The 13,695-nt window shown below is 43.3% G+C and overlaps 1 protein-coding gene across 1 annotated transcript in view; it reads right to left on the minus strand.

The window, feature by feature from the left end:
- The window catches only part of PGM2 (phosphoglucomutase 2), a 44,047-nt gene that overhangs the window by 15,700 nt on the left and 14,652 nt on the right, over positions 1-13,695 (minus strand). Inside the window, exons 5-8 of the mRNA XM_040335144.1 lie at positions 13,005-13,088; positions 12,574-12,767; positions 7,077-7,266; positions 6,428-6,525 (exon numbers count right to left, since the gene is read on the minus strand). Coding sequence (XP_040191078.1) covers positions 6,428-6,525; positions 7,077-7,266; positions 12,574-12,767; positions 13,005-13,088 — 566 coding nt within the window. The remainder of the gene's footprint in view (positions 1-6,427; positions 6,526-7,076; positions 7,267-12,573; positions 12,768-13,004; positions 13,089-13,695) is intronic.

The raw sequence follows: 13,695 nt of genomic DNA on the forward strand, positions 1-13,695 counted from the left end.
ACATCCTCCAATCCACGGGGATGTTAAAGAATGAGCCTGGATGCCGGGCGAGGTTCGGGGATTTCCGTCGGGAAGTTTGCGCCTGCGCAGTCAGTGAAGGAACTTCCCCCACAGTGGAACATTGAGGACAATACACCGGCCATACACTGAGATTCTACCAATTCAGCACGAACTGGACGAATTTCAGTGTGTGGCCGTCTTTGGTGGACAGAGGTTAATCATTTGACAGACTTCTGACCAAGGAACATGCTAGAAAACCTCTCGATTAGCAACTGCAGCCAATTAGCCACAGATGCTGATCAGTGTATTCCAACAACTACAGGTCCCACTGTCAGAATAAGCCCGAAGAAGGGATATTCCTCAACCTATCTCCTTTGTGTGGATGGAGGAATCTACAGCCAGTATTAAAGTACAGAGAAAGACTAGGCAAAGACAAGAGCTTGTAAACTGCTTAGTGTTCCTAAAGGTAATAACAAAATCTTATGTGCTTATAGTTATTCTTAAAGGAGTAGTGGAAAACAGGGATATCTCTGTAAACTGGACTATCATGTATGCCAGGGCTCGACAAATCCCGGTCGCCAGGTTGCCATGGCGACTAGGAATAGCGTCCTGACGACTTGGCTTGGAAGGTGGGGAAAAGAAAAAATATATATATATATTTTTTTGTGAAGTCCCGAGCTCTTCCTTGTGTGAGCTGGCGCCATCTGGTGGTGGCTGTTGGTATTACAAGTTAAGCATTACAAGTTAAACAGCAATTCTAATGTCATTTTTCACTATTTTCACTGCCACCTTCTTCCCTCTAATTAGAACCCCCAAACATTATATATATTTTTTATCCTAACACCCTAGAGAATAAAATGACGATCGTTGCAATACTTTGTCACGCCGTATTTGCGCAGCGGTCTTACACGCGCACTTTTTTGGGAAAAAAATTACACTTTTTTTAATTAAAAAATAAGACAACAGTACAGTTATCCCCATTTTTTTTAATATAATGAAAGACAATGTTACGCCAAGTAAATTCATACCCAACATGTCATGCTTCAAAATTGCGTCCGCTCGTGGAATGCCGACAAACTTTTACCCTTTAAAATCTTCATAGGCGACGTTTAAAAAAAATCTACAGGTTGCATGTTTTGAGTTACAGAGGAGGTCCAGGGCTAGAATTATTGCTCTCGCTCTACCAATCGCGGCGATACCTCATATGTGTGGTTTGAACACCGTTTACATATGTGGGCGCTGCTCACGTATGTGTTCGCTTCTGCGTGCAAGCTCGTCGGGACGGGTGCGTTTTCTGGCTCCTAACTTTTTTAGCTGGCTCCTAGATTCCAAGCAAATTTGTCAAACCCTGATGTATGCCCTGCCTAGTAGGTAGTAATACTACTATAAAGGAAGTTAGCCTTTGAGAGTGTTTTTTGTGATCTTGTGACTAGCAGCACAACATACTATTTTAGAAGTTCAAAATGCTCAGTTAAATGTCAGGTTGAGGTCAATGTCAACTCCATAGGCCTTATGCACACTGCAGTTTAAAAAACGCAGTACAGCTTTTTTTTTTTTACCAAGCTAAAATACAGCCAATTGTAATGTGCCTTTGCCCACAGGCGCATAAACAAGCGCTGTGCATTCTTCAGTAAAAAAATCTAATATCTGCTTTTTTGGTCAGTAATTTACTCCTCGTGCACACACGTTACCATTTACATATTGTGGAGAACGAGAGAATACATTTTCATGCATTTACGCACTAAATTGTGCAAACGGATATACGCGCATAAACATATGGGGGAAAAAAAACGTCTGAAAAAGTAGGCGTATCATGTGCATGAGGCCTTACTCGAAATACAAAGCCAAGTAAATTGCAAGAATCCAGGCAGAAATAACATAGTAAAGGTTTAAAAAAAATGACATCCTTTTCCTTATGTCTGAACATAAAACTGAAAGGTAAAGTAAGAACACTGCAACATCTGTAATGTAACACGGTCACCTCCTCTGCAGGCTGGTGAATTGTAGACTGTGCAGGCCATTGGAAGCGCTCTTCTTCAAACAGATAGAAGATTGCTTCCAAGTTTTTCTTTCCTGTACAAGTTAGCTAAAGTAGTTAAAATAGTGAAATAGTGCTTATACAAACACAGAAAGATTACTACTGGTAAAATACTACAATATTCTCTAGAAATGTCATTCCCTGGCTACGTCAGCTACTTGTGCTGTACTCAATCTTTTCTCAGTGGATCTGTACGTCACTGCAGACCTTTCAGCTAGATTGAAGGTCTCCTCTATAAATCATGATGCATTGCAGTCTACCCGTATGTCAATTTTAGTGTTACTAAAAAGAAATCAATTCTACATGAAGCACTGTGTACCCTGTGTGACACAGAATGGATGCAATGCAGCCGCTTCATTCCCGCATGAATGGAACAGTTTCAAGAGGATTAGATGGTCCCACCAAAATCAATGTGTCATTTACATTACCCACTACAGCTCTCACACCACCTATGGACCATAGGAAAGTTTACATTTCTAATGATTCAGCAGATACATTGTCATAACTGAAAGAAGTATTGCACTGAAATGAAAATTTCGGGGGCCCAAACAAAAAATTCAGGATGCACTTTTCCGAAACAGACAGTTTTTTTTTATGTGGCTGGCGATTTTGCATTGCAGCCAATAGGGGCCGAATTTTCCATTGCAGCCAATAGGGGCCACATTTTGCATTGCAGCCAATAGGGGCCACATTTTGCATTGCAGTCATTGGGACGTAGCATGCCATTATAGCACTTATCGCCAAAACGGCGATAACACTATTTTCAGCCGATAATTTTAAGCAGCCGATGTATTGGTGTCATCCCTAATTGCCAGAACTTAAAGTAATTGTAAAGTTGTTTTATTTTTCTAGAAAAATAACAAACATGTTATACTTACCTGCCCTGTGCAGTGGATTTGCAGAGCAACACGGATCCTTCTCTTCTCAGGTCCCTCTTCTGTTTTCCCGGCCCCTCCCTCCTGTCAAGTGCCACCACAGCAAGCTGCTTGCTGTGGGGGCACGCAAGCCAAGTTACAGCTGCCTGGCACCCTCTCTCTCCTAATTGGCTGACTGACTTTGACAGCAACAGCCAATGGCACCACTGCTGTGTCTCAGACAATCAGGAGGGAGAGTCTTGGACGGCCGAGACACTCGTGGACATCGCTGGACAGAGATGGGGCTATGTCAACTATTAGGAGGGCTGCTACACACAGAAGGTTTTTTAACTTGATGCATAAAATGCATCAAGATAAAAAATCTGACTTTACAAACACTTTAATTATTGTTGAAATCCCCAGGGGGCCCAGTGCGAATTGCATATGATCCCATTTATATCTGTCCAGTGGCTGCTGAGCGGTCTGGTCGGGCAGCTTGCCAAAATGCTTTTTAACCATGCTGAAGGGAGAAGACAAATCCAATATTGCCTCGGACTTAAAGGGCACAGAGATCACACAGTCTTCACCCCCTCCTCCTCTGAACGCTGCCAGCATGAACATTTGCAGCCTTCTATCGATTCTGAAGCCCTGTGCCTCTCCTCTGCTGCCTTCATTATATTGAACAAAATAGGCTACTGATCCCAGACCTAAGCCCATCCATCGTCATGTGCTTTTCAGAGTACACTTATAACTTGTCTTGTTGTGAATGATAGTGCCAGAGAACAGGGTAGTCATACACAAAAACACAAGCCCACAACCACACAGTCATCTACTACACTAATTTCCAATATTGCTGGCTTGTTTTTGTCAATGACAGCACTACTCTCCAGTGCCCTAATTTAAACCACCACAAGCTGACAGTTACAAGTTTACTCTTCTTTCAAAAGAAGATGGCAGCAGCAGGCAGGCTCAGTGTGGAATCAGTAGCTTTTCCATGCAGTATAAGACACAGATTTAACATCTTCAAAATACAGTTGCATTTCCGGCACATACAGAGAATATAATGGTTACCATTGGTTGAGCTCTCATCCAAACTGTCAAACCATCCAATTACTGGTGTTATAACTGATCAAATGTGTAGATCATGACAGTTGAAGATTAAACAGAGACCAAGATGGCAGCTTCCTTGGATGAAAATAGGAGGGTTTATTTCCACTTTAAGTTTGCACTATTCTAATTGTGACACTTTAAGCTACAAGGTCAGAAATTAAACCTATACTGAGAAAAATATAAAAATCCCCATTATTGATCTTCAGAAAATACTGTCTGGCTGCCATGCTGATCTTCAAGCTTCTGCCATTGTTTCTAATGCACTAATATGAAACAAGCAGATAACACCTGAAGTCAGAGCTCCCGATTTGGAAACTTGTCAGCAACTTAGAAAGTATTAAAGCAGACCTAAAGGCTTAATGCTCACCTGTCCAATGGTCCTGTGCCAGCACCAGCATCTTCTTCTGAGCGGAAGTCTTAAGGCCTCTTCATTTGCCACAGGAGGATGAAGTCACTCCTGAGCACCACCCCGGCACTCAGAGATAGGCCTGGCGCTGCAAATTTACAGCTCAGTTTACAGGACCAGAGAAGACAGCATGCAGGCAGGTAGGGGCATTGCATGTCTTCTGCAATAAAAGCCTGCCTACTCACTGTTTGTGGAACTTCAGTTCTGCTTTAACCCCCTCCCATCCAGCCAATGTACATATACAGCCAGACAGGAGCAGCGCTGATGTGGGCAGATGTACCGTACAGCCTTCTTCATCAAGTGCTCATGCACGCTTTTAGGAGCGCATAGCAAAACATTCTGTGACATTCCAATGGACACAGCAGATTACAGATTAGGGTACAGTACCGGCTGCAATTGGCCCAATACCATATTGATCACTGTGGCCAATCACGGCAATAGTAAACAATGGCTGCCATTCATGTCATTGTTTACTACAGTGATCACTGATTGATCACATGGTCCTGGGCCAATCACAAGTGCCCTGTACCATGTGACAGCTGGGGCCAACCACAGCAATTAGAGTAGTAAACAATGGCATTATCAATAATGACACACACACACACAGATAAGAATTGCTTATACATTGATGATCACTGTATAAGCAATAATCTTTGAAGAAAAAAAAAAAAGAAGAAGAAAATCCTGATCAACACCGTATTTACAGCAGAACAGTGTCACTATGGCGACACTGCACTGCTTTAACAATATGTAAAAAAAAAAAAAAAAAAAAAAAAAATGCTACAATAGCCCCTACATCTACAAGGTTGATGTATTGATAATTACAACTTTTAAAGGGTACAAGCTAGCCAAACTAAACCTTGAAATGCATAAAAGGATCAGAGCCTACTGGCAAAGTTTTTTTTATCACTATGTACTGTACACCAACCTGTCTCACTTCTATTAGCTAGTAATTTATTGATCCTTGAACACACCCTCTTCTGATGCTGGAATAACTTTTTGCTGCCTCTCACATACTGAGATGTAAAAGTGTCAGTATTAGGATGCAAAAAAAAAAAAAAAAAAGGGGAGGTTACATTGCACTTCCCTCCAACAAAACATGCAAGGTGGTACGGGTGTGCTGTGCCCTCCTACTGAACCTGCAAGGTGGTACGGGTGTGCTGTGCCCTCCTACTGAACCTGCAAGGTCGTACTGGTGTGCTGTGCCCTCCTACTGAACCTGCAAGGTGGTACGGGTGTGCTGTGCCCTCCTACTGAACCTGCAAGGTCGTACTGGTGTGCTGTGCCCTCCTACTGAACCTGCAAGGTGGTATGGGTGCGCTGTGCCCTCCTACTGAACCTGCAAGGTGGTACGGGTGCGCTGTGCCCTCCTACTGAACCTGCAAGGTGGTACGGGTGCGCTGTGCCCTCCTACTGAACCTGCAAGGTGGTACGGGTGCGCTGTGCCCTCCTACTGAACCTGCAAGGTGGTATGGGTGCGCTGTGCCCTCCTACTGAACCTGCAAGGTGGTATGGGTGCGCTGTGCCCTCCTACTGAACCTGCAAGGTGGTACGGGTGCGCTGTGCCCTCCTACTGAACCTGCAAGGTGGTACGGGTGCGCTGTGCCCTCCTACTGAACCTGCAAGGTGGTACGGGTGCGCTGTGCCCTCCTACTGAACCTGCAAGGTGGTATGGGTGCGCTGTGCCCTCCTACTGAACCTGCAAGGTGGTATGGGTGCTCTGTGCACTCCTACTGAACATGTGAGGGGAAAGTCACTATGCGTGTGCTGTGCTCTGCTACTGAGCTTATAAGGTAGCCTGTCTATGCTCTGCTTTTCTACTGAACTTGGGAGGTAGTATGTGTGCTGTGCCCTCCTCCTCATACACAGTTGGGTAGATTGTTTTCTATTTCACTGTACTGTGTGAAAATGAATTCACAGAGAACAGTAAATGAAGAGCATTATAATTCACTGTCAGTGAACTCACCAAAAGGTACTTGTGACCTTTCTAAAATAAAAACAAAAAAAAAATTCTCCCACCTTTCCTGTCTCTCCGCAACTGCCAGCCGATCAGCATCAGGATCATTTGCCAAAATAATTCTGGCACCTTCTTTCTCCGCCAATGCAAAAGACAATTTCTGCAGAGAAACACAAACAATTATTGTCCATTTTTATTTTAAAGTAAACTTTTACTAAAAGACCAAAGATCAGCTCCACCAAATACTGAGAATCAGATGCCCATCGCTTTAGTTTTACCCTCCTTTAAGCCGTCAATTCTAAAGCCTTTTAAAGACAGACACATTTTGTTTAAACGTTACTTAAGTGGAATTCTAGGTAAACCCGATCCTTCAAAAACTGTCCCTTCCCCCATCCAAATACCTATGCTATAGAACCTGTCTAAGAAATATACATGTACTTAAATATTTTCGGTCCACTCTGATCCATGTATATGAGCCCATTCCCTTGCTGGGCAGAGGAGGGAGTGCCCCATGGATGGGCCATTGAAGACTATGGATTAACACTCCCAGGCATTGCCAACCATTGTCAATCATTCCCAGCCATACAAATTATTCAGCAAAACAGAAAATCACTCATTGGATCTTTGGCCAGAATGTGCCTGGAGCTCGCCTAACATTTTTACTGAAACACAGAATGTTGGCGACACATAAAATAAGGTAAAGATACTTACCAGTACTCCTTTCCCCTCTTCAGGATTTGGGTATTTCACTGTAGGAAACTCTGGGTCTGGATCTTTTTGCTCTGGGACAGCGAGAGGAGGGCTGAAACTGAAAGCCTGGAATGCCGATTGGACAAAATCGTGGCCCACGCCATGCACAGATGTGTGCACAAATTTTAGCTTGGAGCACTTGTTAATGTCCCTGCAACAAAGTGTCATTCACATAGCGTTACAAATGTGTTAAATCTGAAAAAGCATATAGCTCACAACAAAAAAAGGAAAATAAATAAAGCAGCAGTGCTTGAAATCTCTTATTTTTACAAAGATACATAAATAGAAAACAAGAGCAGTACATACAGTCATATTCCCCCCACTAGTTCTATGGAATTGGTCCTATGTGCTGGCAAGCTGCACACATACAAGGAGCAAATGTACAGAAGTGGGGGCAATGAGGGCTATTCCGAGGCCCAGACATTGTTCCATCCCTCCATTCCTGGCTGGCGTCAATCAGGCTGCAGAACCAGTTGTGTGCAAAAAAAACAAAAAACAAACACACACACAATATATAATAAATCACCCCAGATGATGTGTGAATAACACGAAACGCCGTCGGGTCGCCTCCACTGCCGCCTCATACTATAGAATATGCGAGTTTTTATCCAGATACATGTGAGTGCACTTGCTATCTTTTTACAATAAATACCCAGTTTTATACCGGTTTACACTATGTGGCCCTTCTCTTTCCATTTTCTTTCAACTATTTAACCCCTTGCTGAGCTGCAAAGATCCAAGGTTATCCATTTATGATCATACACTGATTGATTACTTCTAGCAAGTTTCTTGGTGATTGCTACTTTGTGTACCCTGTCTGGTACTTGAAGCTTGTTATGACTTGATTGACGTACGTAATTTCAGGTCCACCATCTTCGGTAAGCCTCCATTTACTACCACTGGTGGCGGTGATCACTCACTACACTATTTGTCTCGATGGGATTCTAATCAAGTTCCCTCATTTTGCACGTGGTGTCTACAGATATATGGACTTTGTGTTTACAACCATTGGACTTTATCTTTCACGAGAACTTCTTTATTGCATTTGTTACTTTATTTATGTTCCCATTGTTCCCATGAGGAACTACCATTATAGATATTAATTTGCCATAGCGCTACACAATTTTGTTCCACAAAATATAATGACCAATATAGTCACTGGCGTATGTGCTCTGAAGGTCCGGCTTACCGTGCTGGACCTTCAGAGCCAGGGGCTCCCACACACGTGTGGGAGTGATGTAAACGCGGCTCCGGCTACTCATACATCCGCAAACCCAGATGGAAGACCGGGGGGGGGGGAGATGGAAGCCCTGTCAGCGGTGACAGCACGCTGCTAGTGGGCTTCGTTCTAAACTAAATATTTTACAATGTGCTAGTATGCAATGCATACTAGCACATTATGCAATTGCCTTACAGGGAAAAGTTGGAAGTACTTTACCATGCAATGTTATGTTCACAACGCTTTTTCCCCCAAATTGAACATATATAACAGTTCATGCGTACCAAAAGCAGAAAAACACAGGAAAACAAAACTAATCCTGTTTAGTCCAATAGCCCAACGTCATCTTTAGAAGGTATGTGGCTCATATGTCTGAGAGGTAATCTGCCTTTTTAGCCCGTCTCATTTTCTCCTCTACAGTGCCTTAAGTAAGCATTCATACCCCTTGAAATTTACCACATTTTTGTCATGTTACAACCAAGAACATAAATGTATTTTATTGGGATTTTATGTGATAGAGTCAATACTTTGTAGAACCACCTTTTGCTGCAATTACAGCTGCAAGTCTTTTTGGGGATGTCTCTACCAGCTTTGCCATCTAGGGAGTGATTTTTTTTGCCCATTCTTTGCAAAAGCTCTGTCAGATTGGATGGGGAGTGCCTGTGAAAAGCCATTTTCAAGTCTTCCCACAGATTTTCAATCGGATTTAGGTCTGGACCTTGACTGGGCCATTCTAGCACATGAATATGCTTTGATCTAAACCAGGGGTCAGCTTGGATTACAGACAGGTGACTGGTAGAGCACAGTCTGGGCTTGCATCAGAGTGCAATGCAGAGGGACTACTTGTAAAGTTGAAGCTGTAGTAAGGTGTAATAGCCGCATAAGCCGATGCCCCTCTCCCATGCGTAGTGATACTAACTGCACTCCACTTCTTATTCCGGCTAGTGTTCTCCAGAATGGTACCAGCAGCAGGAAAGATCTTCAGGTCAGTGTAAAGCAATACACTGGGCATCATAGTATAAGGCTGCTTTTACACCGATGCGCTTTACCCACACACACCATGGGTGCAGTGTACCTGCAGCTTCAGAAAGCCCACCACACCTGCAGGATATAATAGAAGTCTATAGCAAAGCGCAGCTAACCCAGAAAAGTTGCAGATGCATTGGGCTGCACCTGGAATACAGGTAAACGCAGCACATTAGTGTGAAAAAGGCTTTATAGGGGGCTCAGAACAGTAAGGGTTCATTTACATTTGAGTTTGGGGGGGGCCCAATACCCCATAGTTGAGACATGTTCTTATCACCTCTGCCCCATCCACACCGCCTTTAGCTGCAGTGGCCAGGGGTGTACCCATGTCGCAGCAGGAGTTATATGCCCCATCATGGTTGTTGAGTGTAGTGCCTGCCACGCATGACCCATTCAAGTGAATGAGGCCGTTCTGCAACCTTATGTAGTACAGCAAACAAGTGGTTAAAGAAGGCAGCATTGTTGCTTTCTCACCACCTGTTTTACCTTCTTGAACCCCGCAGAAGCATGCAGTTGCGGGGACCTTGCAGAGTGGCTCCATCTACTTGAATGGGTTGCGATTGGCAGGCAGTAGCAGCCAAACGCAACAGGGAGCTTAATTCCTGTGGCATGTGTACACATTTGGCTGCTGCCTCAGCAGTCAAAGGGTGTAGGGATTGGGGAAGATAAAACTGCAACTCAACCCCAGGGTTTTACCACCCCCCAACTTTACATGTGAACAAGCCCTAAGGGCGCCACTGCCAAATTCAACTAAGAGCTCATTCATAAATGCAGCAACCACTGCTGCTCCTCTGAAAAGCAATCCCAGTGTATTTGACATGTGGCGATATGTTGCCTCCTCAACACGATTTAGACCCACGATTGCTGTGCAATGCATGAGATTGCAACACAGTAGAACGGCATTTAGAGGTTTAAATCAGGTGTGAGGAGGCGACACCGTGCCGCCCAGTGATCTTTGCCTTCTCCCATGTTGTTTAGTTAGATCTCCATCCTTTTAAGATTGCCTACCCCTGATCTAAACCATTCCATTGTAGCTCTGGCTGTATGATTAGGGTCATTGTCCTGCTGGAAGGTGAACCTCCGCCTCAGTCTCAAGTCTTTTGAAGACTCTACCAGGTTTTCTTCCAAGATTTCCCCGTATTTGGCTCCATCCATCTACTCTGATCAGTTTCCCTGACCCTGCTGAATAAATGCATCCCCACAGCATGCTGCCACCATGGGGTTGGTTTACTAAAGGCAAATCCACTTTGCACTGCAAGTGTACTTGAAGGTGCAGTCGCTGTAGATTTGAGGGAAAGAGCTGCTGATTTTTATCATCCAATCATATACAAGCAAAAATGCCGTTTTTAATTTTCCTTGCATGTCCCCCTCAGATCTACAGCGACTGCACTTTCAAGTGCACTTGTAGTGCAAAGTGGATTTGCCTTTGTAAATAAACCCTCATGTTTCACGGTGGGGATGGTGTGTTCAGGGTGATGTGCAGTGTTAGTTTTCAGCCACACATATAGGTAGATTCACGTAGAAAGGCTTATCTTTAGGACGGCCTAGCCTGTTTAGGCTACACCGCCGTAAATTAGTTAGGCTAGTAGTGATTTTCAAACCACTTACCTGCTAATCTACGGCGGCGTAGCCTCAAACGAGCGGGCGTAAGGGCGCCTAATTCAAATGACTTGGAGGGGGGCGTGTTGTATGGAAATGAGGCTTGACCTCACGTTTTTTGAAGTTTTTTGACACTGCACATGCGCCGGGCGACTACATTTCCCAGTGCGCATTGCGGCTAAGTACGCCGTACGGGCCTATTGATTTAGAAGTGGACGTAAACAACGTAAATCCCGATTCGCGGATGACTTACGCAAACGACGTTAACATTTCAAATTTTGCAGCGGGAACGGCGGCCATACTTAACATTGGCTAGGCCACTAGAGCATAGCTCTAACTTTAGGCGGCCTATCACTTACGGAAACGACGTAATTCGACGGCGTAGGCCTGGCGTACGTTCGTGAATCGGCGTATCCCCTCAATAACATAATCTATGCCGGGCGCAATGGAAGCGCCATCTAGCGGCCATCAGAAACATTGCAAGCTAAGATAGAACGGCGCAAGCCGGCCTATCTTAGCTTTGTTTAAGCGTATCTCTATTTGAGCATACGCTTAAACAAACGCCGGCGTAGATTCAGAGTTAGGTCGGCTTATCTACTGATAAGCCGGCCTAACTCTTTGTGAATCTACCTAATAGTGTTTTGCTTTTAGGCCAAATAGTTTAAATTTTGGTCTCATCTGACCAGAGCACCTTCTTCCACACATTTTCTATGTCCCCCACATGGCTTCTCGCAAACTTCTTATGGCTTTCTTTCAACAATGGCTTTCTTCTTGCCACAACTAATAGTTGTCCTGTGGACAGATTCTTCCACCTGAGATGTGGATCTCTGCAGCTCCTCCATAGTTACCATGGGCCTCTTGGTTGCTTCTCTGATAAATTCTCTCCTTTTCCTGGCCTGTCAGTTTAGATGGGCGGCCATGTCTTGGTAGGTTTGCAGTTGTGACATACTCTTTCCATTTTCGGATGGTGGATTGAACAGTGCTCCGTGAAGATGTTCAAAACTTGGGATATTTTTTTTTATATAACCCAACCCTGCTTTAAACTTCTCTACAACTTTATCCCTGACCTGTCTGGTATGTTCCTTGGCCTTCATAATGCTGTTTGTTCACTAAGGGTTTCTATCAAACCTCTGAGGGCTTCACAGAACAGCTGTATTCATATGGAGATTAAATTGCACATGGGTGGACTCTATATACTTATTAGGCGACTTCTGAAGGCAATTGGTTCCAATGGATTTTAGTTAGGGGTATGGGAGTAAATGGGGCCAAATACACGCCTCACCTTCAGATATTTATTTGTAAAAAAAAAAAAAAATTGAAAAAAACATTTATCATTCTCCTTTCACTTCACAATTATGTGTCACTTTGTGTTGGTCTATCACATAACGTAAATATATTTTATCGGTTATAACATGACAAAAAGTGAAAAATTTCAAGGGGTGTGAATTATTTTTCAAGGCACTGTATTTAAAACACTAAAAAGGAGAAAAGTTCATGCACAGGGAAGGTCTTGGCACTCTGGACACCTGTTTGACGATGGTGGTCCACCGCAATATTATGTCTTTTATGTAGACCTAACTGTACCATTAATGTGAAATATACCTCTTTACTCACCTGTGGAAGCAAAGCTTCTGTAAATCGGAAAAGTAATCCTTATTAATAGACTGGAATGGATCTTTTAGAAGTGAACTGCCGTCAATAAGGGAATCATCCCAAGCATGTGGCCACGGCTCTAGATTCTCCTCAATAGACTGAGCGATCCCCGAGTCATGTGGTGGAATGATCTGTGCACCATTCTCCCAGTACACCTACAACACGAAGGACATAAAACATGATGAACAGCCCTGCTGACTTGCAAAACTTTGTTTAGAATACAGAAACAAAATGGCTGCACTATAGTTAACATGTATATAAGAAATAACAAGTAAAATAAGTTAAGCAGGACATACACAATTTCATAATATTTTATTCAGCCTCAGATTGCGAGCATTCTTTTGGAATGAATTATGCTCGTAATCCAAGGTTCCATTGTATTTACAACTTACCTTGTAACCATTGTCTTGCTTTGGATTGTGGGAGGCAGTAACCATAATTCCAGCACAGAGATTGAGATGTGTCACTGTGTATGGCTAGAAGACAGAAACGCAGCAACCAATTATTTCTGACACTGAACATTATACAGGGTGGGCCATTTATATGGATACACCTTAATAAAATGGGAATGGTTGGTGAGATTAACTTCCTATTTGTGGCACATTAGTATATGTAAGGGGGAAACTTTTCAAGATGGGTGGTGACCATGGCGGACATTTTGAATCCAACTTTTGTTTTTGGTGTATCCATATAAATGGCCCACCCTGTATATACATACACACACAAAAAAAAAAGGGGGAAGGCATTAATTTACTTAACCCATGAATGTAGAACAGAATTTGCTTTTATAGCTGGGCCACAAAATAAATGTTAAATCCCCTCTTTGGCTACTGTCACCCAAACAGGTGTCACACTTGGAAGATTTCCCTGCACCTCCTGTATTATACAGGATTTATATAGCGCCAACAGTTTACGTAGAGCGCTTTATCCTATATCAATATCATATCATTTTTTATTTTCTAATCACTTTGTATTCTGGTGACAAAGGTCAGCAGAGAAAACAGAGAAGGTGAGTCTTGCCAGCAGGGATACAGATGGAATTTCCCATTCTCTGCTCTATTCAAAAGTAAGAAATAGGTTTAA

This window comes from Rana temporaria, chromosome 1, assembly GCF_905171775.1.
Source record: "Rana temporaria chromosome 1, aRanTem1.1, whole genome shotgun sequence".
Lineage (NCBI taxonomy): Eukaryota > Metazoa > Chordata > Amphibia > Anura > Ranidae > Rana > Rana temporaria.